Source organism: Phaethon lepturus, unplaced genomic scaffold (genome assembly GCF_000687285.1).
Source record: "Phaethon lepturus isolate BGI_N335 unplaced genomic scaffold, ASM68728v1 scaffold11805, whole genome shotgun sequence".
NCBI lineage: Eukaryota > Metazoa > Chordata > Aves > Phaethontiformes > Phaethontidae > Phaethon > Phaethon lepturus.
In genome coordinates, this window is record NW_010538479.1 from 20,128 (window position 1) to 46,576 (window position 26,449).

At 37.2% G+C, this 26,449-nt stretch overlaps 1 protein-coding gene across 1 annotated transcript in view; it reads left to right on the forward strand.

Moving 5' to 3' along the window:
* LOC104620568 (zinc finger MYM-type protein 2-like) overlaps nucleotides 1-26,449 on the forward strand; it is a gene marked incomplete at its 3' end in the record, with an annotated part of 36,178 nt that overhangs the window by 9,466 nt on the left and 263 nt on the right. Inside the window, exons 2-7 of the mRNA XM_010286831.1 lie at nucleotides 2,075-2,360; nucleotides 4,946-5,111; nucleotides 5,948-6,160; nucleotides 17,258-17,408; nucleotides 18,185-18,300; nucleotides 25,837-25,953. Of these exons, the coding sequence (XP_010285133.1) occupies nucleotides 2,075-2,360; nucleotides 4,946-5,111; nucleotides 5,948-6,160; nucleotides 17,258-17,408; nucleotides 18,185-18,300; nucleotides 25,837-25,953 (1,049 nt within the window). The remainder of the gene's footprint in view (nucleotides 1-2,074; nucleotides 2,361-4,945; nucleotides 5,112-5,947; nucleotides 6,161-17,257; nucleotides 17,409-18,184; nucleotides 18,301-25,836; nucleotides 25,954-26,449) is intronic.

Here is a 26,449-nt window from a genome sequence, read left to right on the forward strand (position 1 = left end):
CCGGCAGTGTGCCCAGGTAGCCAAGAAGGCCAACAGCATCCTGGCCTGTATCAAGAATAGTGTGGCCAGCAGGAGTAGGGAGGGGATTGTGCCCCTGTACTCGGCACTGGTGAGGCCGCACCTCGAATCCCGTGTTCAGTTTTGGGCCCCTCCCTACAAGAAGGATGCTGAGGTGCTGGAGCGTGTCCAAAGAAGGGCAACGAAGCTGGTGAGGGGTCTGGAGAACAAGTCTTAGGAGGAGTGGCTGAGGGAACTGGGGTTGTTCATTCTGGAGAAGAGGAGGCTGAGGGGAGTCCTGATCCCTCTCTACAACTACCTGAAAGGGGGTTGTGGTGATGTGAATGTTGGTCTCTTCTCCAAGTAACTAGTGATAGGACAAGCAGAAACGGCCTCAAGTTGCACCAGGGGAGGTTTAGATTAGATATTAGGAAAAATTTCTTTACGGAGTGGTCAAATATTGGAACAGGCTGCCCAGGGAGGTGGTGGAGTCGCCATCTCTGGAACTGTTCAAAAAACATGTGGACGTGGCTCTTTGGGACATGGTTTAGTGGGCATGGGTGGTGTTGGGTTAACAGTCGGACTTGATGATCTTTAAGGTCTTTTCCAACTGTAATGATGCTGTGTGATTCTGTGATTTTTATTTAGTTACAGTAAATGCTATGCTTACTCTTTTCTTAAAAGTAGTAGCACAACTACGACCAAATATGGTAATATTTATGCAGGTGTTTACTCTTCAGTAAGTAACATTGAAGTACTGTTCTAGATGCTGGGAATAAAAAGCTTGAAAGGTAAGGTCCAAGTGCTGTGACAGTATTTGTGATAGCTGACACATACTATTGAAAATGTGTGTTAGTTTCTTTTTTTTTCCTAATGGAAAGAAGTTTCTGTTTAGGTTTCAATTCATGCATAAGTCATGTATCTTTCTTGTCATTCTTCAGAAGCTCAATGTTTCTAAATTCTTGTGACAATTATTTAAAATGAAAGCTTAAATTCCAGAGAAAAGCCTAGAAATTACATTTTATTGGGGGATTTTTTCTCCCCAGAACTGTATATTCTGCTCCAAACCAAGGTACTGAGCATGTAATTTAACAGAAAATGTGATCTTTATAGATGAATTTCTGTTGGAGAAAAAGTTTTACTTAAGTTCTTGTATGCAAGTTATTCGGTAGCATGTTATGCTACAAAAGATTGGGCAAAGATGACTTTGTTCCATAGTAGTCTATTGTCCAAAAGTACAAATGGAAGACTAGCGGAGTCTGGAACACGGGGACATGGGTTTGTGTGCTGCCAGAACTTAATGAAATACTGTTTTCTAGGTTCATTGATTTCTACCGAGGAAGACTTGGAACTCTCATGACTTTGCCAGTTTTCACATTAAGTGGTATTCATTGCATTGGAAAGGTTATTGAGAAAAACAGGAACTCTTAGAGGAATCAGTGATGGATGCAGAGCCCAGATGTGGAGCCACTGTGCTTCACTCTAACTGTAGCATAGTTCTCTGGATGCAAGCTAGACCAGGAGATTAGTATGGGGAAGCCCAGCTCTAGGGTTACACTGAGACTGGACACATGATGCTTCTCAAAGCTTTAGAACAGAATAACTAATGAAAGTCTAAGGTTTCATGTTCTTCTAAAGTTGCAGAGTTTATATCTCAAAACTTAGTTTAGAAATTCCTTGTTCTCTGTTGGTCTCTGCCCTCCGCCCCCCCCCCCCCAACCTTCTTTTTTTTAGTTGCAGTTGGTAATTGGAGTTTTGTTTGAAGATAAAATTGCCAGTTTGCCAACCCTGTGCAAGTGAATTGAGGTCTGCAAAACTTGTCACTAGGTGTAGGATGGGGCCATCCTGAAATTTGTTCATGTTCTGAAGCTTTGTAACAGTAGAGAGTGGTACCATCAAACAGCATTTTACTTCAAAACTGATTTTCTAAAATACCATCTTTCTTCTGTTAATTGGCAGTTCCAACAGCAAAATGATTTTATGATCATGTATCTGTGAATATTATTCTGTATATATGTACATGATGGTTCACTTTTATGTTTGCTTGTGTGTTTTGTTTTTTTTTTTTGTCTTGAAGATTCTTGGATATCCCAGTCAGCTTCCTTCCCTAGGAATCAGAAGCAACCAGGTGTGGATTCTCTGTCACCTGTCGCATCACTTCCTAAACAGATTTTCCAGCCTTCTGCCCAGCAGCAGCCTTCTAAACAGGTTAAAGTCACATGTGCAAATTGCAAAAAGCCTTTACAAAAGGGACAAACTGCATATCAACGGAAAGGATCAGCTCACCTTTTTTGTTCTACTACCTGCCTGTCATCATTCTCACACAAACCCACTCCAAAGAAACTTTGTGTTATGTGCAGAAAGTAAGGGATTTTTTTACGTTGTTTCATATTAGCAGCTAAATCCACTAATACTTGAGATTCTTATGTGTGTATAAGAATTGCTCTGTTAATGATATAAAATCTGACTATACAAGTACTTTGTATAGTGTCACTTTAATGTTGTTTGGAAATGTTGAATTCACTGTGCCTGCTATAACAAAATAAAGTCTACCAGCTTTTGCATTCAGAGTATGGCAGATGAAGGCCAATACACCAAAAATTACTGATTAAAAAAAAAAAAAAGACAGGGTGTCCAAGTTACTAGATATAAAGAATATATTTTGTCACAGGATATATAAAGTTCATTATGAAAAAAAAGTGGACCTTGCATTGAATAGAAAGCACTCATTTTCATAGATGAAGATACAAAACCAAGGGGCTTTAAAAGGAGGAGAAACTGATGATTGCAAGAAGCTGGAAGAACTTTGGGAGTTCTTCAACCATTTCCAGTGTGGGGAGAGGAGAAGCCTTAGACTTTCCCCATAGTTAGGGGCAACTGTGGCAACTTTTGAAGTTGAAGATAGCTTACGTGGGCAGTATGGACAGAGTGACAAGTATACTTAGAAGTGGCTTATTCTAAACTACTGGTTAGGTTTGACTTGTAATTTTTCATTATTTCCCAAACTTAAAACTGCCCGAGAGAAGTATTCCATAATTATACTATTGGAGTGTTAGGTGTACAAAATAGCTGTACTCTCTCTTACTTTTCAGTGTACTGATTACAGAGATACTTGCACTTTTTCATACTTTTTCAGTAAAGTCTCAATCCAGTACAAACTGCAATGACACTGGTTAAATGATGAGTTTTTGCTGAACTAAAGAAAGATTGCAGTAAAGACTGCCTTTGTTAATCTGTTTTTTGGAGAGGATGGTCTTTGCTCAATTGCACGTTTAAACTAGTGAAAAAGTTTTATCTCAGTATGCAATGTGGTGGATTAATGACATTAATTACTGAAAAACTAGCAGACTTACATCTATTTTAAAAAAGCTGAAATATAAAAGCTCAAATTCTCTCAACCCTTGCCTCTATAGAGCTATTTAAAAGCACTGTGTACTCTTTTTGTTGGCTTGTAGAAGTTTATACACTTTTTTAAAAGTCATCTGGTGACTGCCATATTCAACTAGCTGCATTATATATGAAGGTGAAGATTAGTCTAATCTTTTTATTTCTGAGGGAAATTTTTAAAACTCATGGCTAAGTCTGTGCTCTCAAATATCTCCAGAGTTACAAATCTGTGTATGTTAAGAGGCTACATAAAAACTGCCCTAAATGAGAAGTTTTATTTTCTAATAATGTGGAAAATACATTATTTCTAGCTTTTGTGGTTATTTAAAAATAGTTTGTCTAGCATATTTGATTTCTAGATAACCTCTGTGAAGTCACCTTTGACAGTTTTTGAGGTGATGTTGGTCTTTGCTCTTCCAGTAGTATGCAGTGACTTAGTCACATTTAAATAGAGGGCAGTATATGCATGAAAGTGTTCCTCTGTAGCATGGCTTTGTTGTGAAGCTAGATCTTACCCAGCCTTTTTTTGCCAACATATTGCCTGTATGTCAATAATAGTTTTTTTTTTTGCTTAGAGGGCAAAGGGGGAGGCTTTTCTTTCTTCTCCTTACTGCTTCTAATTTATGGTATGTAATAATTTGGGATTAAGAGTGAAACTTCCTTAGAAATGACCTTAGAAGTTTGGGAGACCTGATTATGAAGGTGCACTGACAAGCACAGCATTAGCAACTTTGCTAAGTTTGCAGTGCATGCAGCATACAGTTGAAGATCAAGGAAGTCTAGAATTAACTTCAGTGAAAAACAGTGTAAATCAGTTTGGTTAGGAGAAGGTTTGTTCTAGTTAAAATTAATTTTATTGGTGGTTGCTTGTCTGGTTTAATGCATTAAGTTGCTGCAGTTTCATAGGCAACTGCATGAATTGTTCAGGTGCTTTGGAACTTTAAATTACTGATGGAATAAACTTTTAAAAAAAACTAAGTGATAATACTCTAGGCAAGTTTGTGCTAGAGTTTTAAGCTGTTTGGTTGTATTTGTAAGTTTGAGAAAACAACCTTCTCTCTTCCTTTCATCTATCCTGAGAGTAATACTGGAAATGGTGGAGTTTATTTTACTGTGAATCTGAATTTTTCATGTGAAACTTAAATATAGCTTAAAACTATAGCTTTTGTGTAAGGTTGCAAAAGGGCTGGTTTAAACTTGCTGTGTTAATTTTTTTGTGTAAGATGGAGTTTGACACAACTGGTACCTAGTGGTGCATTATTGTCACTTCTAGAATAATGTCATGGGAAAGAAATAACCCCAGTCAAAAAAAAAAAAAACAAAAAAAAAACCAAAACAAAACAAAAAAGGTTTTTACACAGGACATTGTACTTGCAGTAGGTATAGTAGTTGTAAAAATATTATTAAACTTAGTGTTTGACATGTGACTAACAACTGTATACCCACAAAACTGGTTTGAAAGGTAAGCATTAAAAGGAGGAATGGATCTTTTAAGATGTAAAGTGTTCTTGTATATATGTATTTATACACAAGCACACTAGAGGGTTTTTTTGTCTTTCAGAGATATAACAACAATGAAAGGTACCATTGTTGCTCAAGTTGATTCAAGTGAGTCTTTCCAGGAGTTTTGCAGTACATCATGCTTATCCTTCTATGAAGATAAACAGAATCCCTCGAAAGGAGTTTTGAATAAATCAAGATGCACTATCTGTGGTAAACTAACTGAGGTCTGGTTGGCTGTTTTTTCTCTTCTCTTTCTCAATAGTGACAATATTCATAACTTACATTCTGAAATGAGAGAACTGAAAATAAGGAAATTTAGTATCTGATTCAGTATTTTCATATCCAGTAAGATATTAAGTGTGCAGGCTTAATATTCATGAGGAGCAACTGAAGGAAGAAGGAATACAAAGAGGTTAATACTTGATTTTTGGTTCAGAAACTTGAAGTGTCTTTTGCTGATACGTTGTAGCTACTGTCAATGATTCTGTTAGGTGTAGAATCTTGTAATTACAACCCAGTTCCCCCACAAAGAATTGCTGTTGAAAAAAGTCAAGATTTACTACATGCTTTGAAAGATCATGCAAATATTTTTGGAGATAGGTAGAATATATGTAACTTTAAATTCTCATGAATGTATTAATTTACTCTTTATGCCATTACTGGGCCCACCATAGTTCAGGCTGCTGCTGTACACAGGCATATGTGTCTGGCCAGTCTTCATATGCCATGTTGTTAGCCTGCAAATTGAGTATTTTATAAAATCGCATAAATTGACCTTCTGCTCTAATATGCAATTACATCCTCCCCTGTGATCTTTGCTTCTAGGTTACAAGAGCAAATGGGTCCAAGAGTGTTTTCTAGAACCTTGGAGACACAGAAACACCAATTTCTCTTTCTGTATTTCATGGCCATTTCAAGCATATCTCTTCTTAAATAATGAGCTAGTATAATCTGGTTTTAGGTATTGTTCTTGAGTGTAAGACTTCTGGCTTGTCTAGTATTTTCAGGCAACTTTGTGCTTGTGTAGTGATAAAATACTTTTTTTATTTTTATTTTTTAGATTCGTCATGAAGTTAGCTTTAAAAATATGACTCATAAGCTGTGCAGTGACCATTGCTTCAATAGATACAGGATGGCAAATGGTTTAATAATGAATTGCTGTGAGCATTGCGGGGAGTATTTGCCCAGTAAGGGAGCTGGAAACAATATTCTTACTATTGATGGTCAGCAGAAAAGATTCTGCTGTCAGAACTGCGTTGGTGAATACAAGCAGGTAATTACTTCTTTACCTATAAATTAAAGATAATTAAACACTAGTACTCCTTAATTTATCCTGTTATTCATAACATGGTTTTACTTCTCATTAGAAGTCTTAAGCAACAAAGACTTTTGAAAATAAAATCAATGCCCACAAAGGCAAACTAGTCAGAATGGACCTTATACTACTACTGGGTTTTTTTTGATGTTGCTGTAATAGCAATACCTATTTGTTATTAATTAAAATATCATTGAAATTAAACTTTCTGTTAATAATTTCTATTTTTTTCTACTAGGTGTATCATGAGTATATTAATAGCAAGCCTGACTCACAGGCTTAGTGGTCCTTAAGTCATGTTCTTTTTCAGATATAAAAGCTCACTTGTATGCAATCGAAATGTTAAAAAATGTGCAGAGCATACAGATTGGATATTGCTGTGAGAATGGTCTAATTGATTACACATTGTCTGTGCACCTGTATTATGTCTAATCTCTCTCACTGTACAGCATAGGATTTCAAAATTTATTGTAACTTTCATCCTTGCATGTGTTAAATCTTGTGCTTTCATTTTCCTTACTTGGTTTGCTTTTTATTTTTTCTTAAGACCATTAAGATAGTAATAATTGTTGTACTTAATAATTTTCTTTGGTTTTTCTTTGGTTTTGTTCTTTTTGCATGGTACATTCTGCTCTAAGTTCATAGGGATAGTGTTACAAAATACGAAAGCAGTATTGTACTATCAAGAAATTTCTTTATCTGATTTTGAAGTTCACACTTGAATATGTGAGTGGCCCCAGTGCTGCACATTGCTTTGGATTCTTTCTTCATCTCTTTCCATTTTTAAGAAACCTATGGTCCAAGAGAAAAGGGAGTGCAGTGCTGAATGTTTTTAAGTTCTTTAATGTTGCATCATGTGTGTTTGTATTTTCTCTTTGGACATTCAGTTTTGATGCTTTTGGGGATGGCTGTTCTTGTGTATATGCAATGTGCAAACAGCAAATCTGGAAACATGCATATGTAAATAAGCGTTATTCTTTTGTCACAGCTATACCAAAAGGGACAGGATAGGTTTCCAAGATACTAAAAACATAGGCATGCCCAGAAGCCATGGAAAGACTTGAAGAAACGTTGAATACTGTCTCTCGAAGAAACAAAAAGGCATGAGATTAACTTTGAACTTGAGACATTCCCACACAACCAGTATAACATGCACTGCACATGGAGTTATGAAATGAACGTGGAATTTTGAGAGGTCAAATGATAAATGTGTACTTAACTCATTATAGACTGTACTCTGTTCAGATATTGTTGTATTTTGTGTTTAGATATGTATTTGAGAATGAGAAGGCTATGGGTAGCAAGTTGTGTATGTTCTGGTTTGATTTGGGGAGGAGGAGCAGTTTGCAGTACCAGGAATCTTCACAAGTAGTGTCAGGTATTGTGCATTATTGTGAGGATCCTTAAGAGAACCTTTAAAATTGAGACATTTTGTTTTGGTGCGTTCAGGTCTGACAGCAGACTCTATTTAAACAAGTTCTTAATTCTTTTGTGGAAATATTTGCTACTGGGGAACTGTAATAGGCTGTGAGAAGCTTAATTCGAGTGCTCATGTGCATCTGGTTTGGAGTGGTGATTAAGTGTAATTCTTAACTGGTAGGTTTCAAATGTTCCTGGAATGTGGGTGTTTTGGGATATTTTTTACATTAAGAGAAACTCAAACTATAAAATTAAGAGGTTTTTAGTGCATGTTGTAGGTGTTAAAGTTGCTCAGGACACAATTATTTGAGAATATTTAGTTGTCTAGCAGGATTTACTTAGGTTTGAACTTCCATTTGCATTAAGGTTTTTTTGAACTGAATGTTTTAAAGGAATTACGTGTTTTAAAAAGGAATTTAGACTTTGGAAAATGTCACTGACAACTCATTGGGCCACAGTTGGTAAATTGTAGGTTGCTTTGTTCAGTTGTAACAATGTTTTATTGGAAATTTTTTATTAGACCTTTCTTTTAAAGGAGGACTGGTGAAGGAGAGAATATGGGAGAGTCGCTATTACACACTGAAATAAACCCAACAGTATCAGTAATATAGGAAAACTTGATGTATCATTTGATTACAGCATTATGTTGTACAACTGATTATTGTGTGTCACATAACAGTTTTAGCAAATGTTTTCTTACCAACAGTTGTAAAATACATAGGTCTTACTGGTATGAGCTTTGTATTAAGTAGTTTCTTGTAAATGTCATACACATTGTAGTAGTAATAAATGAAAAGTGATTCTTACTACTTGTACCTCTCTATATACTTAATCCCTATTTTTTTGAATAAATATTACACTGATTTGAACAATTAGTTTTCAGTAACTTATCATGGACATTTTTTCTTCCTGGAATGAAAAGAATAAAATAATGGGTAATAAAAATTACTATGGCTCTCGGAGTGGCCATGTTCAGAGTGCAAATAATCCATCGGCTACAAAGGGTTTCTTTCATCTGCTCTAGACTGTTAGTGGGAGTAAGAAACAGTGTTATTCCTCGGATGGGGAGTAGTTTTTTACTGAAGTGCCTAAGTCACCTTTCAAGGTGGTGGTGGATGCACTTAGCTTTCTACGTACCAGTTTCAGAACCTGCTTTAAAACTGAGACACAAATAATCTTGAATATTGAATCCTGTATTTTGCTTTTCTGAGAGGTGATGGCTGTTCCTTCTTATGTAGAACTGAAGTAATTACAGAGCTTAGGTTTCTTTCATATTAAAAATCTATGAAAAATGAATAGATTAAAAAATTTGTGTAAGAATTTTAAAAAAATTAAATAGACATAGCCTCACTAATGCTCACTGTGGTTCTATGCGAGAGCATGTTAATTACCTGATGCCACAACACCCATTCATGAAGTCAAGCTTTTTTGAAAAAGAGAAAATAACGATAAAATCCTGCCTGCAAAAGTGAAAGCACTGTGACAATTTAGATAAAATGTCAAAACAAAACCCTTAATGGAAGCGGTTATTTATTTTTTTTAAACCTGAAGACGACAACAACTACTAGATTGCAAATTCTTTACCTGTTGCACTGAGCTTCAAACTCTTTGCATGTGGAGGAGCAAGAGGGACTTAAAGAATGACTCTGAACAAAACAAATGAAAAAAATAACACTAGAAGAGAATGAGATCATCTCTGACAAAGAGGTGGCTAGATTGTCTATGTAATTGTGCAAATGCTGAACTATTTATTTCTTTGAGTAGGTATTTCATATAATTAAAATGAGAACTTAATAGTTTTTAAAATTTCTGTAGTGATTAATTTAAAAATTAGTATATCTGTAACAAATTGAAACAGACCCCAAATATGCCTGCCATGAAGACACATTAACTAAAAGCACATACAGATGTTGTTTCAGTGTCTCTGATGCTATTGTGTATTTTCTGCCACTACAAAATTAGCAGACTTCCTTTTCAAGGCAGTTGCAACGTTGTTTTGTGTTCTGGTGTGCTGGATTTGCGTACAAACTTGACAACCTTGATCTAAGGAACAACTGAATTCTCTTCACCATACCTTTTAATTTTCATCCATACCTTTTAATTTTCCATTCTTCAACTAAAACTGAGTCTGTGTCTACTTTAAAAAATACAGTCCTTTAACTGCTTTGCTTACAAGCCTGATCAGTCCACAGTTGCTCTTGATTCTGCCATGAAAGCATTTAATGCTTTACTAGTTTAAAATGTTCCTTTACTTCTTTTGCTTTGTTTCCTTAACTAAAATTCTTCTTGTTAGAATATGACCTGGGGTTCACTTGCTTTGGGTGCTTCTTAAAAGTGGTGGTCTTCTGTGCTATCAAAAAAGGGGGGAAGGAAGTTCTTCATAGGCTACTTAATAGCTCTGGAATGAAGTGAGTACTGGGTGAATGAAAGCCAAATGAGTATTTTCCTAGCTGGAGAGGATGCTTGCAGTGTCTTTTCATCTAGTGAAAATTTTCCTTCATTACTGAATAAAAGTGCATTTGATTGACTTCTTTGATTAGATGAAGACTGTGTACAGAACTTGCTTCAACACTGACCAGGCTATGCCATCCTTTTAAACTGTTCACTTAGAAGCAATAGAGGAAACCCAACCTAGGCAGTTGTTCTTCCTTGTTTCAAATTCTGCTCCGTGATAAACAACTGCTTTTGTGAAGCTCTCTTAAAACAGATTTCATCTGCTTTATCTGTGTGCAGGGGTTTTAGGAGCCTTCACTGTATACATTAATGTGCATGTCAGTTCTGCAATGTGTGATTCATTGCTTATGTAGAGTTTGTATTTAGTCTTACAAAATATATTGTTAATCTACTGGTAAAAATCTCACTGAATACTATGCTAGAATGTCTTGTTATGTAGTACTTCAGTGGAAGCATCTAGGGTTTTCAGCTTTGTCTTGTCCCATGCAGTGTCTGTTCTTCTGTGCTTCTTTGCTATTAAGACAGACCTGTCCTTTTTATTTTATTTTGATAGTACAATTAAATGCAAAATCTGCTGCTTCCTGACGTTGTTAATACTTTGTAAACTCTTGTTCCCAAGTGTCTATTTCAAGAGTAAGTACTGTTGACAAAGCCAGTAATTGAGAGAGTTGAATTACACTGAAATACTAGAAATACTGACTTTTCAATTTTTTTTTTTATTTTTTAAGTTTCTTGTCACTGTTAAAGAGTTGTACTGTGGTTTCATAGTGGAGTCTTTTCCTCATATGGTAAACCACCTCTCTCACTTCAGGTAGTACTTAGTTTGGTATTAAGTAATCTGTGATAATACTGACATCTGATACTATGTACACTTCTACAAATGGAGATCGCTAGATGCTTTTTACCCCATCTGCTATGGTTAAATGACAAAAATCTTTATCAACCAAGAAATAATCAATTACCCTTTCTTCCTGCTTAGTGGTATGGGTTTGGTTTTTTTTTTTTTCCCCAGGCCTTGTGGTATTTATGTCTCCAGGTTCTTGCATCTCTGTAAATCAAGTCTTTCTAGAAACTGTCCTGTTCTTCTACCTTTTTTCCTACGTTTTATTTACTTCTGTTTCTGGAACCATTTATTTTGCCAGTTCTGCTTCAAATGTCTGTCTTCAGCTGTAGAATTTGCTGCTTTTCAATAAAAACTATATAATCAGCTTCCTTAGCACCTGAACATCCTTCATAGTAAGTGTTCAGGATGTTATTTTGTCAATACTTAGAAGGTAAAGTGAGATAGGTACATAGAGATGTTAAAACAGCTTTGTAGTTCTGAAGAAAATTACATATGGCAGTCAAAATCATTCTGTGTGGGAGCACAAGAAATTCTTAGGAAGAGGAAGCAAGGAGGTGATATGACTAGGTATCGGAGTTCGGATGGGTATAACCGCATCCGGATAGGATTGAGGGGAAGAGGGAGAAAAGGCAAACAGAAACAGTTTGAAACGTTCAGTTAATGTAAAAGTAACTTGTGTTTTGAGGTGAGGGAAGAAGGGATTTTTAGCTCTGCTTTTCTTGAAGGCATGAAGGCAAGGGCGTTGACACTGGGAACAAAAGTGGCAAACAGAGGGAGCACTGGCATTTGGAGATGCCAAAGAAAATTTACTGTACAAGTTACTGATTCAGCTGTTTGCAGAGTTCAACTGATGGAACGTAAACACAAATCACTTGTTCAAGGGTCACAAAAGCAATTACTTCAGCTTTTGCTGTTAAGTCTTGGGCAAAAGCTTTTGAGGTGTTAGTAATCTTAATCTCTTGCGTTGGAACAGGGAAGAGTTTACAGTTACTCTCTGGGAAGAAATTATTTGGGTGTGGCATTTCAGAAGACTGAATAAATACTACAGTTTCTTTGCTGTTACAGATTCTGCTGACATACGGTTTGTTCTTAGACCTGTGTGTTACTTCTGGATCCATCTGGGCCATCCTTTCAAATAAATCTGAAGTTGTTTAGCTGCTATTTTCTTGATTGCCGTACTAATGGATCTCTGTTGTAGTGATTATCTCTGCTTTTCTACTTAAAATTTCTATCTTCTTTCTCCTTTACCTCTCTATTTGAAGAGTGATTGACTTTGTTTCCCAGAATACTCATTTCTACAAGCTTTCCCAGTATTTCTCTTATTTCTGATCTGAAACTGTTACTACATAAAGCTACCAGAAAGAAGGTTGCCTGGATTGAGAAGTATGTACTGATCTGCTTTACCATGGACTATATGAGTTTAACTTCAAAGCATTTCCTTCAACTGGAAACAAATTTTTGGGCTGCTACATAGCGTTGCAGCAATCAGCTGGTATTCTGGTGTTCTTGGTCAACTGGCCCTTGCATGGGAGAAGTTGTAGCAAGAATGCTGTCTTACACTGCAGGTGTGTTCTTCATCCTGCTCTCTGACATTCTGAAGGCATGTGAAGTAGACCATATGTCTTTTTTCAGTCAAGAATAAAAGTCTGTAGCATAGATGCCTAGATGTAAGGCCCCAATAGCTTTATTGAAACACTCTTGCAGCCAGAAAGTTCAAAAACAGAGATTTTCATTAGTTTCAGTTGCAAACAGAAGTGAGGCTTACTTCTAAAATACCCTGAAATTACATTGGTCTGATGTTTATTTTGCGTCTTGACCTTTCTTCTTAGCATGTACGCAAGAAGAGCTCTAGACTTCAGCTTTCATGATTCTTTCAGTGAGATGTAAAGGAAGATGAAGATTTCTTCTAAAATAAGTGTTGATAATGACAAGAATAAAAATTTCTTAGAAACCCTCCAAGTGGATTTTCTCATTTCCAGGAATTTGGATTTCTGTTGCAACAATACTTGTATTTCTGGAATATATGCCATTCATCTTTTTAATCTTGCACCTTGATAGTCGCTTTTGTAGTTGCCAGTTTGAGTTCAACACTGTCGTAGTGGACAGAATGAAAATTTAAAATGGGTATAGAACTTCTTAGAATTTCTTCTAAGAAATGCATGCTGGAAGGATGAGGGGCAACAGGCACAACTTGAAAACTTGATTTAGATAGAAAGAAAAGTGTTGTGTTTCCTTTCCTGTGAGGGCAGTGAAATCCTCCAGAGAGATTTTGGAATGCTTATCCTTGGAGATGCTCAGATTTGAGTGGACAAGATCCTGAACAACCAGCTCTAGACCTGCTTTTGAGCAGGAGGTTGCACTTGACCTCTGGAGGTCCCCTCCAGTCTACATGATTCTGTGATTTTATACTGCTGAAACAAAGTATGAAGCAGTGATGTTTAAATAAAGCATCAGGAAGGTTTGGGGTTAGTTTTTTTTTTTTTACTTGGTCAGTAATGAAGAATTTTGTGTTCTTTGTTCTGTTTTTCTCTCTGCCGGTGAAGCTTTTTCTTTTGACCGTGAAATACCAACAATCGTGACACAGCTTTACATTTTTCTTAATTACTTTTCTGAACATCCACTTTTCCTCGAGGATGGTTAAAATACTCAAAAAGAAAAATGTTCTGTAGTAAGAAGGTGAGAACAGCTGTGATGATTCAGATTGGGGATAGAGACTCCTGCAATGAATGTAAGTGTGTGTGCAAGGAAGAGTAAGAATAGGACAGGTACTCAGGATTTTTTTCCCTGAGGATTCTCTTAGCTTCTGACTCTGTATAGAGGTCAGGGGATCTCTTGACCTTTGTGCAGTGTTCCCGTATGCTATTTTTAATGAATCTCATTAATAAGTGCTTGTACAGTCTCCTTGTGAACAAAATATAAGCAGTTCTTCCATCCATGACACTCTTGGGTAAGAAGTTCTGCTGACCTCCTGTTAGACGAAGAACTGTCTCCTGTTGTTTGTTTTGAAACCTATTCTGTTGATATTCATGTGATTTCCTGTAACTTTTAATATTAGAAAAGACAATGAACAGCTGATCTACAGTGCCCTGCATTATACCATTTTTGGTTCTGTCATTATCCTCTTAAGTTACCTTGTTCCCAGGCCAAAAATCCTTACCTCATAAGAATGCTCTCCAACCCTATGTATTACTATGTAGTTCTCCTTCGTTTAGTGAATCTTCTGTTTGTGTATTCCAGCTAGACGGGTACTCCTAGGGAAAGGATTCTCAAATGTTTCTTTTTCTACAGTATGAAATTAATACTGCATATTCTTAGAGACGAAAGCTAGCATGTTGTGATGAATGTGAGAGTAGAAATGTAAGTTACCCAAGAACCTTGGGAAGTGGAAATTTGACCCTTAAGAACAAGAGAAAATTCTTGCTTTGCATTATGGCTATCTGAAAACATGGGATAGTACAGTACGAGGTTCTTGGTTGATGTCAATGGAGAAAGCCTTTGACTTAGACTACTGAAAAAAATAATGTTTGAGACACTTTTATAATGCTGATTGATGAATACTTTCAGGTGTGCTTTGATCTTTTTTGGTAATAGTGTACTGCTTGGTTTTTGAATGGTTTTAACATTCAGACTGAAAAGTTTGGGGAGTGCTGGCAAGTGTAGTAAAAATGCAGGAAAAAAGTTCAACTTGAAGGAGATGATGATTATGAGGTTTTGGGAGCAATAAATTTGAAGAGGTTTTGGGCCTTTTAATTTTTTGTCTTTACCAGTGTCCTATTGCCTTCACTTGTGTAACAACATGTTTAGACTTCTAATAATGCAGAAATGCTCAAACACTGTTCTTAGTGGCTGTGACAAGAATAAACTGAGAGCTTTGCTGTGACGCTTGTGTTTCTACCCACAGGATCTTCTGCATCCTTGATGTGTTTTTTGGAAATTCATGTTCTTTGTAGCCTTGATAATTTAGATCTAGGTTTTCTAGATCATTACTAGATATTAAGAAAGATTCTTCTTGTTGCTTTTAAGTCTGACAGCTCTAGGGGGAAATCTGTAAGCAACTCCAGTATTATAAAGATGTTTGAAATTCAGAAATTATGGATGTGCTGCTGCACTGTACTTTGTGTGCATGATCCTTTCTTAATAACAGTTAAATAATGAGATATTTGAGATGCTGACTAGCAAAAGCTATTTCTACTTTCAAGAGGTTTTTGTTGAAACATGTAGTCTCTTGACACAGTGAATCTTTTCCTATTATGCTCTGATCAGCTTACTATAAATTCTTTTATTATAACCTGTATTTTCATCTTGCTGTCTTTTGAAGTCATCATGGCCTCGGTTTTTTGATTTTTCTTTTGGACCTATAACTTGTGAAACCTTCACTTACCTGTGCATTCTTTTCTGATTATACTCCTGAACACTTTTTTTATTAAGCTCTTTGTCAGTATATTTGCATCAGTGCTTCCAGATGTACATTTTGGTTTATTCTAGAGGTACCAAGGCTATTTTTGCATGCAGATTTTCTGATGGTTATTGTCCATTAAGCTTGTTCTGAGAAGTCAAGTCCTTTGTAAATTGTGATCTCCTGTATTTTCAGTGGTAATACAACTCCTAAGTATTCCTGATGCTCTGCTTTTGTGTATTAAACTGTTAGAGGAGATGAATGTATATTGGCAGAATAGCTCCAACTCCTAGAATATAGTGTAATTGCTGCATTTTGGTCTTGGTACTTAGTGTGAATTTTGTCCACATTGTGGCTGATTAGGAGGATTATTAGGTGCTGGGTAACATTTTTAAAGGCAAACAGAAAAAAATGGAGTAAGATGAGAAGAAAGGATCCTGGAATTGTATACAATACCCTCCTCTAGGTAGGAGCTTGATATCTTGACGCATACTCTTTTTTGGGGGAAATCCACAGCAAAGTTTTCATCAAAGGAGCATCTGGAAATTGTGAAGTTGTGGTTATTTCAAAATTTTGCTGGTCTCCGCAAGGTGGTAGAACCAATTTGTGGCAGAGGCATGTGCATTTGTACATTTTCATGTACATGTTTTTAATACAAGGAAGATGATACATGTTATAAAACTGTAAGTTTCTTCTCTGGCTGTCTGTAAGAGTGGATTTAGCTAGTTCTCAAATGTAGGTAGGTAAAGATAGGAAGAGCAAAGAGATCCACTGAAGCTTCTGTTACTCCGAACAAGGTGAAGCACCTACGAAACATGCTTTGCCTTTCCTTCTCCCTTCAGCCCTTGAGGAGTGGGAAAGAGGGAGAGGTAGTGCCAAAATAATTCCTCAGGTGCCTAAATGTCAATAGGGTATTTTCCAGTACTCAATAAGGGGAGTCTGATAGGAGAGTCATCACTGTTCAATGAAGGAGGAATTCTCTGTGATCACTGTCAAAACCATGGTACTATTTCTTTGGGCAGGGAAGGTGTCTAGACATTTTCTTTTCCGAAACTTGCTTTGTGCTGCTTGAGATATTTGCCTAACACTGAAGTATGTACTACATGTAGTGGATCGTAACTGTTGATTTTTGGCTGCTGTGTCATTGGTATTTCTGCTTTGTGTGACTTTTCTGTGCTTTTTATAGAACATTCATTCTCTTCTGTGGAAAACTGTTGATTGACCCGCTGCTGTGTTGAAAGGTGTCAAAATTGAGTCTGTTATCAGGTTCATGGAGTCAGGGTTCCTCATTGGATCCAATGAGGGGCATAGGAGCTCTGCAGTGTGTTCCTCATGCCTGGAGGACTGGAACTAGGAGAATTGAGAAGTTAAACGTTCTCACAACCTAATGTAGCTGTTACCATGAAACTGCTATGCCTAACTTATACAACATTAAGGATGTTACCATTTGGAGAGTACAGTTTATTTTCAAAGTTTAGCACCATTATTTATCCTTCATCTTTGATGTGCCAGACTCCTGTTTCTTTTCTTAGAAGCATTGTCCCATCAACAAGGAGAGATGAACAGTTGTTTCAAACTCTCCAGCTCAACACAGCTTGCTGTATACTCTTACCACAGTTCACAGTTTGCAGATGGTGGGATTTGGAATGTTTGGGTTTTTTATTTGGTTGGTTGGGTTTTTTTGAGGTGTGTGTGTTTGGTTTTTGTCTTTCCCAGAAGTTTAGTTTTAGCCAGCTTCCCCCCTGCAGCAGGAGACCCAACCCATAGTGCTGAATGCTCTTGAGAGGATAATCATGAGAGTTAGTTAATATAGGAAGGTCCTAATGGGGGAGCAAATGGCAGAAGTAAATGTTTTCTTCTGTGTCTGTTATACCATAATTTAAAACCAAAAGCCAAACATAGTATTAACTAATGCATTGTTTTGCTTTGTTTTATGTTTTAGAAATATGGCAAATTAACATCTTGTACTGGCTGCAGAGCTCAGTGCAGGTTTTTTGACATGACTCAGTGCATAGGACCTAATGGATATATGGAGCCATACTGCTCAACTGCATGCATGAACACACACAAATCAAAATATGCAAAATCACAAAGTAAGTGAAAAGGATGATGAATTTTCATCACTGATACGAGCAGACTTCTTTTTTTGAAGTTTGAACATGGGGGTGGGTTGTTTTGGTTTAGAATTAATCTATGCAGATGTGACTTTATAGGTTTTAAAACTTTAAAAAAATCATCTTATATTTAACACTAGTAAATGGACCCATAAAGGGGTCATTTTCCCCACTGGTCTTTTTTGGTTGATGTCAGAAACAGTTCCCAACTGTCTTAAGGCTTCCTGGGGAAAAATGTTGAGACATAATGTGCTCTGATGTGTCACAGAATGATAGTGCAATTTTAATGCATATCAATTAAAACTCTCTTGCCTGTGATCCAACCCAACCCATTTTATCTACTCAAGCAACAGTTGGAGACAGATAGAAGTAGTTATAATGTATATGGATATTCTCTAGGTAAAATTTTTAATCTGGGTGAAAGGACCTGGTAAATAACTCAAAATGTGCATTCTTCAATATGCAAAGCAGGCATAGATCTCAACTCAGCGAACCCAGACTTGAAAATGGTCCAGTGAATTTTATAGAAGAAGGTGCAATTTCATATTTAATGCTGATCTTTAATGGAAGAATTCAGCAAAACGCCTGCAATTTCTTTTGTTTTATGTGACTTTTAGAAGCTGACTGGGAAACAGACTAATCTTAGCTTTTTACATTGAAATGGTGGGAAGAGCTAACCTGTAGTCCAGTGTATTTTTTTTTTTTGCGCTACTATTTTGTGTTTATTTTGTTTGTAAACTACGTTTTTCTTTTAGGTGTGGGAATTATTTGCCACTTTTGTAAGCGAAACTCTTTACCTCAGTATCAAGCCACAATGCCTGATGGAAAACTGTACAACTTTTGCAGTTCCAGTTGTGTAGCTAAATTTCAGGTTAGCTGTTGTGTTAAATCTTTTCCTCCCTAAATATTTGTGTACCTGTGTTTGTGTCAAGTATTTGCATATTAAGCTAACTTGCTTGTATGTACATGTTCATGAGTTATAATTAACATAGCAGATGCTTCTGGCTCATAACAATTTCTTTGATCAAAGTACTGTCTTTCATACTGATAACACAAGCTGCTTTCTTAAACTTATAAAATGTAATAATAACAATTCATTTCTCCTTGGCACCGTAAGAAAATGCAAAGCATTAGCACAGCTCATCTCGTTTTTACCACCCCAGTTTCTTTATGGAGATGAACCTTGCTGTTTTGCATTGAAGATCAATGTTTCATCTCTTTTATAGTAAATACAGTGACAAAATTGTCATGTTGAACATTTTGCTAACAAAGATGTGTCATGGGGAATAGTGACTGTCTCTGAAATGAAAGGTTAGAGCCTGAGCCATTAGAACATTTATGGACAAAAGTAGACATTGAAATTAGGTCTAGGAACCAGAGTGTTGCAAGCCACATTATAGGCAAACTGGAAGAGGCTGCTATGGTTGTTGAAAATGTCCTATTTTTAATATGACTTAAGGTTAAACCATGTGCAAAATATGTTGTAGTGATTAATTTCTAGGTGATCAAAGAACATATTTAAAGAAAATGTTTCAATTTTTGTATGTAAAAACAGTTTTCCCAGATGTGCACTGTATAATTCGTAATTGTCTCCTCATGTGTTGTGGAACAGTTACACCCATACAGTGTTTTCCCATTTGTCATTAAGCTTCGCTGTTTTCTGTCAACTGAAAAGCAAATCAACCTCTTAATTGCTTCCTTAACATACCTTGGATAGGACCTCCATCATGTAGCCCTGTTCTGTGCTTCCATGCTAACCAATTCAGTAGACTGTCAAGTGGAACTGATTAACAAAATAGATACAGATTGTTAGTATGTAATGTCAAATCTGTAATACTTCTTGCAAACTCATTTGGCATCTATTTCATTCTACATGGTCTTGCAAATTGATTGCAGCACCAAGAACTCTCAGAACAAAACCTTTCTGCTATTTGAGTGAGGAAAATAAAGCTAGTGAATGACAAATACAGCTTGGGCCTTCTCGGATTTGCAGATAAGTCAAAGTTAAGCAACATTATTGAATAAAACTGCCAGATCAGTTGATGCTGGTTGTGAGTTTCTGATCTTAGTGAGACCTTGCTGATGCTTCTGTTGCAGTTTCAGTGCCCCATGTAAATCTGTCTCTTCCATGTTGTAGTGGAGTTTAACTGGAGCAGCCATACAGCCTGAGTTCTCAGTAAAGACCAAGAATGAGTAGGTAGTCACTTGCTTACAGTTAGTTTGCTTAAACATCTCTGTCCAATTGTAACTTTTGGTAGTTTTCATATGCTCATTGTCCAGAGAATAAATGTATTCACTATGAGATAAAAGTTGATTGTATGAGAACAGCTTCTTTGCTCCATTCATTTAGTATTTAGATGGGAAGGATGGTACACCACAAAGTGAGCATTGGACTGTAAGTTTTCCCTTGAGGCTCTTTTATACCTAAGTGACACATAAGTACTCAGCCACTTCTTTGCCTCAGTCTTCACTGGCAGCCTGTCTTCCCACACCTCTCGAGCAACTAGACCGTCAGACAGGGACTGGAGGAGCAAAGTCCCTCCCACTGTAAGAGAAGATCAGGTTTAAGACCACCTGAGGAACCTGAACACAAGTCATTGGGACCTGACAAGATGCATCCCAGAGTCTAGAGGGAATTGGCTGATGCACTTGCCAAGCCACTCTCCCTGATATTTGAGAAGTCCTGGCAGTAAGATGAAGGCCCTGGAGACTGGAAAAAAGGAAACATTGTACCCATTTTTTAAAAGGGTAGCAAGGAGGACCCTGGGAACTACTGATCTGTCAGTCTCACCTCTGTGCCTGGGATGATCATGGAGCAGATCCTCCTAGAAGCTATGCTAAGGCACATGGGGCAGAGAGGTGACTGGAGACAGCCAGCAATGGCTTCACCAAGGGAAAGTCCTGCCTGACCAACCTAGTGGCCTTCTAGGATGGAGTGACCACATCAGTGGACAAAGGAAGAGCTACAGATGTCATCTGTCTGGGCTTCTGTAAGGCCTTTGATAAGGTTCCCCACAACATCCTTCTCTCTAAATTGGAGAGATATGGATTTGATGGGTGGACTGTTGCGTGGATGAGGAACTGGTTGGATGGTCACATCCAGAGGGTAGTTGTCAACGGCTTAATGTCCACATGGAGACCGGTGACAAGTGGTGTCCCTCAGGGGTCTGTAGTGGGACCAGTACTCTTTAGTATCTTCATCAGTGACATAGACAGTGGGATCCAGGGCACCCTCAGCAAGTTTGCAGACGACACCAAGCTGAGTGGTGTGGTTGACACGCCTGAGGGAGGGGATGCCACCAAGAGGGACCTGGACAAGGTCAAGGAATGGTCGTGTGTGAACCTCCTGAGGTTCAACAAGGCCAAGGGCAGGGTCCTGCACCTGGGTCGGGGCAACCCATGGTATCCATACAGGCTGGGGCATGAAGAATTTGAGAGCAGCCCTGCCGAGAAGGAGTTGGAGGTACTGGTGGATGAAAAGCTGGACATGAGCCTGGAACGTGCGCTCGCAGCCCAGAAGATGAACCGTCTCCTGGGCTGCATCCAAAGCAGCGTGGCCAGCAGGTCAAGGGAGGCAATTCTGCCCCTCTACTCCACTCTGGTGAGACCCCATCTGGAGTCCTGCATCCACCTCTGGAGCCCTCAGCACAGGAAAGACATGGAGCTGTTGGACCATGTCCAGAGGAGGGCCACAAAAATGATCAGAGGGATGGAACACCTCTCCTATGAGGACAGTCTGAGAGAGTTGGGATTGTTCAGCCTGGAGAAGAGAAGGCTCCGCAGAGACCTTATTGCAGCCTTCCAGTACTTGAAGGGGGCTTAGAAGAAAGATGGGGCCAGACTTTTTCGCAGGGCCTGTAGCGAGAGGCCAAGGAGCAATGATTTTAAACGAAAAGAGGGTAGATTTAGACTAGACATAAGGAAGAAATTTTTCCAATGAGGGTGGTGAAACACTGGCACAGGTTGCCCAGAGAGGTGGTAGATGCCCCATCCTTGGAAACACTCAAGATCAGGTTGGATGGGGCTCTGAGCACCCTGATGTAGCTGAAGATGTCCCTGCTTATTGCAGGAGGTTGGACTAGATGACCTTTAAAGGTCCTTTCCAACTGAAACTATTCTGTGATAATGAACTGAGCCTAAATTGGGAAAATCGTTAAATCCATTCGGTCAATTGCAATACTTTCTGCAATGGTATTTTGAAAAAATGGCTGATTTACTATGGTGCACCATAGTTTTCCCTGTTTACTAATGCAGATAACTCCTGTTTTAATTTTCTGGCATTATATTAATCCCTTTTTTTCTTTACTCTGCCTGTTTTTTCTGTACGTTTTTCTTTGTTAACAGTTATTCTTCTCTGAACAGAATAAGTGCCTTTTCAGTTCCGTGTCTCCCTTCTGCAAAAACTTCAGTCCTTTTGGTTTACAAATGGGTTGGAATATTTTTAAAAAAAATTCCCATTTTGGTTACAGTACTTAAGATTGCTGTCAACCCTATGAATAATATCTTGTTTCTATCTGTTTTTTTAATGTTATCACAGTATTTGAAAGATTCAGTTGAGCTGCTTGTTGTGCTGCTTCTGTCCATATCTATATTCTCCGTTGTGTGGACAGCTTGGAAGAGCATTCATCCTTGTAAGAAAGAGGGAGCACAGCATGCTTGATGTGATTTTTTTTTTTCTTTTTTTTTCTTTTTTGGTAGGTAGTTGTAAAATAGTGTGACTGTATCATGTCATCTTTCATGCTCTGTCTTAGAAGATGTTACTGCAGAGTTAAGGACAGAACTGTTCCAAAGTTGTATTGTCTTAAGCCTGTTTTGCTGTTGATATCTTTACTGGGTCATTTAAAGATCTTGCTCTGAATTTGTCTCTTAAGGAAAAATAAAGTGTTAATTTATTTGTTGTGAACATGGAGGCTGTAGTACGAGTGTCTTCCCGAAGCTAGCAACTGTGTAAGTGTCTTGAAGTACAAGCTATCTTGCAAAACATGAGTCTATGCAAAATTTTCAGAAAATTTGTGCTAAAGCTTTGATTGTTTTCAATTTATGGATGTATCTGGAGAGCTGTAGGACCAGTATGTTTAAGAATTAAGTACAATGTCTTTTAGCAGGTTACTTGCTCTGATTATTCACTAATCTTGTGTTCTCTTTGACCATCATTACAGTGTCTGTAAGTGTTTTTTGTTACATACATTACATCTCTTTCTCGTGCACACACACGTACATATATTTTAAAAAAGAAGTATGATGCAGTGGAAAGCATGGAGGAAGCTTGCATGCTTGTCACAGAAATACTTTTCCAAATTTGATCTAATAAAAATAATTGAGACTTCCATGCAGAGCCCTGGAAGGTCTGTGTGTGCTTGAGCATAAGGGGAATGTTTGGTTCTTTCTATCTTTAATTTAGTGCCCTTGATCTTGCTTGTGAAACAGTCCTATGTATTTGCTTCTCTTTTCCACGTTAAGAACAAGTTAATTCTTTCAAAGTTATTTTTGTTTCTCAACTACGAAAAAACTGACCACAGTCTGGCTCCCTAGTAGCCCTTCTACAGATACGTTTATATACAGAAATGTTTCCACAATCTGATTTTGTGTTGCTGTGAGCAAGGATAACCCATCTACCGCTTATGCTGCAGGGGCAGGTCAGAAGCTGTGCTACTACGCTGGTGCTCTCAGAAGAGTCCTTTGCTGTGTCGCCTACTGTTCATTAGTAATTTGGCAGCTTAGAGAAGTTTGAGGTGGTTGCATTGAAAACTGAAAAGGGCTTTACAATGATTTTTCGCTTTGCTTGGAACTTTGCGTGCTCTTGTTGTTCAGGGCAGGCTCAAGAAAAGTCAGATTAAACATAACCTTTTTTTATTTAAAAAGCATGCATATATATATATGATTTTAAAGATATCTTTGATAAAGCACACCACTGATAAAACCTTGCTGTTTGAGGTGAGCTGTGAAAGATTTTAATGAATTTATTATCTTTTTGCTGCATTATTCTTTGTGTGTAAAAATGCTCCCAAATAATTCCTAAAGATATTCTCTATTCTAAGCATCTTGTAAGTTTTAGAGGCAAAGCAAGATGATGATAATACTTACGTGCATGTCATCTTGACTCATTAAAACACTATGCAGAAGCAGTCCTTAATTGTCATCAGGATAATGGAAACTTTAAGGAGCCATACAAAGTCATGTTGTGATTAACTCTTGGTTTTAAAACCATCTTCTGCTTGGTTTAGAGCTTTCAGTAGTATGAATTCAGTTCTTTACTGATTTCTGTGGGAGAATACTTAGTTGACTTTAGGAGTTTATGATAAAAAAACATTGGTTTTGTTTTAGAAGCAGTAATGGTTAATTATTGAGGGTTTTCTTGTCTACAGTTAGTTGTAGATATTCTTTAAAACAAGTTTCAATTTTAAACAGTCTCAAACTCCTTTCTTCTCACACCTCTAGTTTTCATTACTGTTCAATTACCAGGCCCCTAGACTATGTAGGGCCTGAACTTCTATCACAGCAAACAGTTGGGAGAAGAAATAAAAGAAGCTAACAGTGCCATGCATCAGAAAACAACAAAAAACCCATGTTTTACTTCTAACTTGTGGCCCTCACAGCAGAGTGTCTTGATCCCATATTTAAAAGTAATTACAGGCATAAAATACAGTTTTTAATTTTTTTTCAGTTGATGATCACTTAATATATTTCTTCATTCCTCCCTCTGTCTTCAGTGTTTCTGTACAGGTTGTCACATCTGCTTCTTTAACATTTCCTTCATTGCTGAACTGGAGGTGGTGGGTATACTTGCTGCTTGATTTCTTTTTGTTTTCAGCCAGAACTTCTAGGACTTTCATTGTCTTTACATAACCCATATGGCAGCACAAGTTGAGCATGGTGTTTGCTTTGTGAGGAAACATGCAGATGCAGAAATGCATAGACTGGACCTTGAACTTAAAATGCCTTTGTGGCTCCCGTGTAGTACAAGTCTTCAGCTACCTATTTAGAGCAGCCAAAGTCTAGCAAACCTCTCATCCACAGGGACATTTGCTGGATATAGTGGGAGCGATAAGACAATACTGTATGTGAGCATCAGACTGTTAAAGTTGTGACCGGACAATGGACCATTGGAATAAAGGTGGCATCTTTTCTGCAGTATGTGGCATTTTATTGTCAGGTCCTGTCCGTAACTGTGAAACGTTCATGACTGCTTCATGTCTGCAAACTCCTGATAGAGAACTAGTGCATCTGCATAAAATGATACTCATCGCAATTATTTTTTTATGTGGTGGGTTTTTTTTTGTGTAGGTGAACCCTTAATAACATGACAGTCCAAAGCAAAGTATCCTGTAACGGAAATGTTTTACATTTTCACTGTTATGAGGTAGAGAAGTAGTAGCAAATCTGTCTGAAGAGAACTTGTAATTTTTAAATATATTTATCTTTTTGCAAACTGTGGGAAAATTTGTTGAGAAGAAGGACATAAGGAATTTGTCCTCTGGAGTCTTCAAGTGACTGTGATCACTACTGATTCAGATTTTGTCTTGAACATTGCATGTGTAATACACCGATAGTTGTTGCTTGATCTAGGGAACATGCAAAAGACTATGTTCTGTAGGCATATAAGACCTACTGGAAGACTACAGATGCTGTAAAATTGAGTTCTCTTATCTACTGATTGCCTCAGAAATGCATTAAGTGAATTATGCAGTTACAGAATTAAATTCTCATACCTACGCATGCAATCTGTAGTATTTTTCTCAATCTGAAAACCCTTAATTGTTTAGGGGCTAAGTGGTTTAAATGATTGCATCTCCTTGCCATGGTGATGGAGGACAGCTAGGACTATTAGCTAGTTTTCTCTTAATCTGAGTAGATGCAGGGTTTCTTACTGAAGGCCTTTTACTTTAGTATTTGTACTTTCAAGTGGTAAGCTTCAGTAAGGTATTGATAATCTGCCTTGGTGAGGTTTGGGTTTGAAAGTCTTTGTAAATATTTGTCTGAACTTCTGTGACCAAAATAAGGCAAGCTGTGAAATGTATGTATCTGAAAATACATGTTTTGTGATTAACAGGTGTTTGGTTGACTGTTTTTTTTTTGTTTGGGGTTTGTTGTTTTTGGGTTTTTTTTGGTTTTTTGTGTTTTTTTTTTTTTTTTCATTTATACATTACCCTTAAATAACAGGCATTAGAAAGGTAAGGCAAAAGAAATATAACCTAAAGCAATTACGGTGGAAGCAAGGGTAAAGATTCGAGATTATGAAACCTAAGATGACAAGAGAAAAGACCAACCAGCTGTGCTTTTGCCAGAAATGCTCCTATTTATAAACTCCAAATTCTCAGACTTAATAGAAAATAGACTTAATTGAAAAACACATTTTAAAAGTAACTTTCTTTTTTTATTGATGTGTATGTATATTTATGTTTTTCAGACACTCAGTGTCCAATCTTCAACAAATGGTCAGTTTGTCTCTCCCAGTGATATTCAGCTGAAATGCAATTATTGCAAAAGTTCTTTTTGTTCAAAGCCAGAAGTACTGGAATGGGAGGTAAGGAGGTTTTTGGTGTTTTTAGAATTATGAAGTGTTTAAAAGTCTAAACCTGTAACTCCGATACAGTTTTTCTAGATAGCTATTTTATAAGATATTGACGCTTAAAAAAATAGGTTAATAAAATATACCTCGTTCTGTAGAATATCATTGAACTTTATTATGGATGAAAGCAGAAGTCTTTGTTTATAAGTAACAAATAAAAAGTATCTGTGGAATTTAAAGAAAAATGTAATTTCTCGCATCTGCTGTAAGTTTGAAATACACTTTAATCTTCAGTTACTGTATTACTGTAGATAGGATAGACCATTGTTACACTTCTCTGTGAACTGAGAGGAGTATGTGAAGAGGATATGCTAAGATTAATTGGTGTATTTTCTGTTCAGCATTTTCATATGAAATTATGAGTATTTGTAGCACTCGCTGTCAGCTTGAGCGAAAGTTGTTGATATTTAGCATTAGAAGTCATACCCTAATTGTGTATTTGCACTTCTGT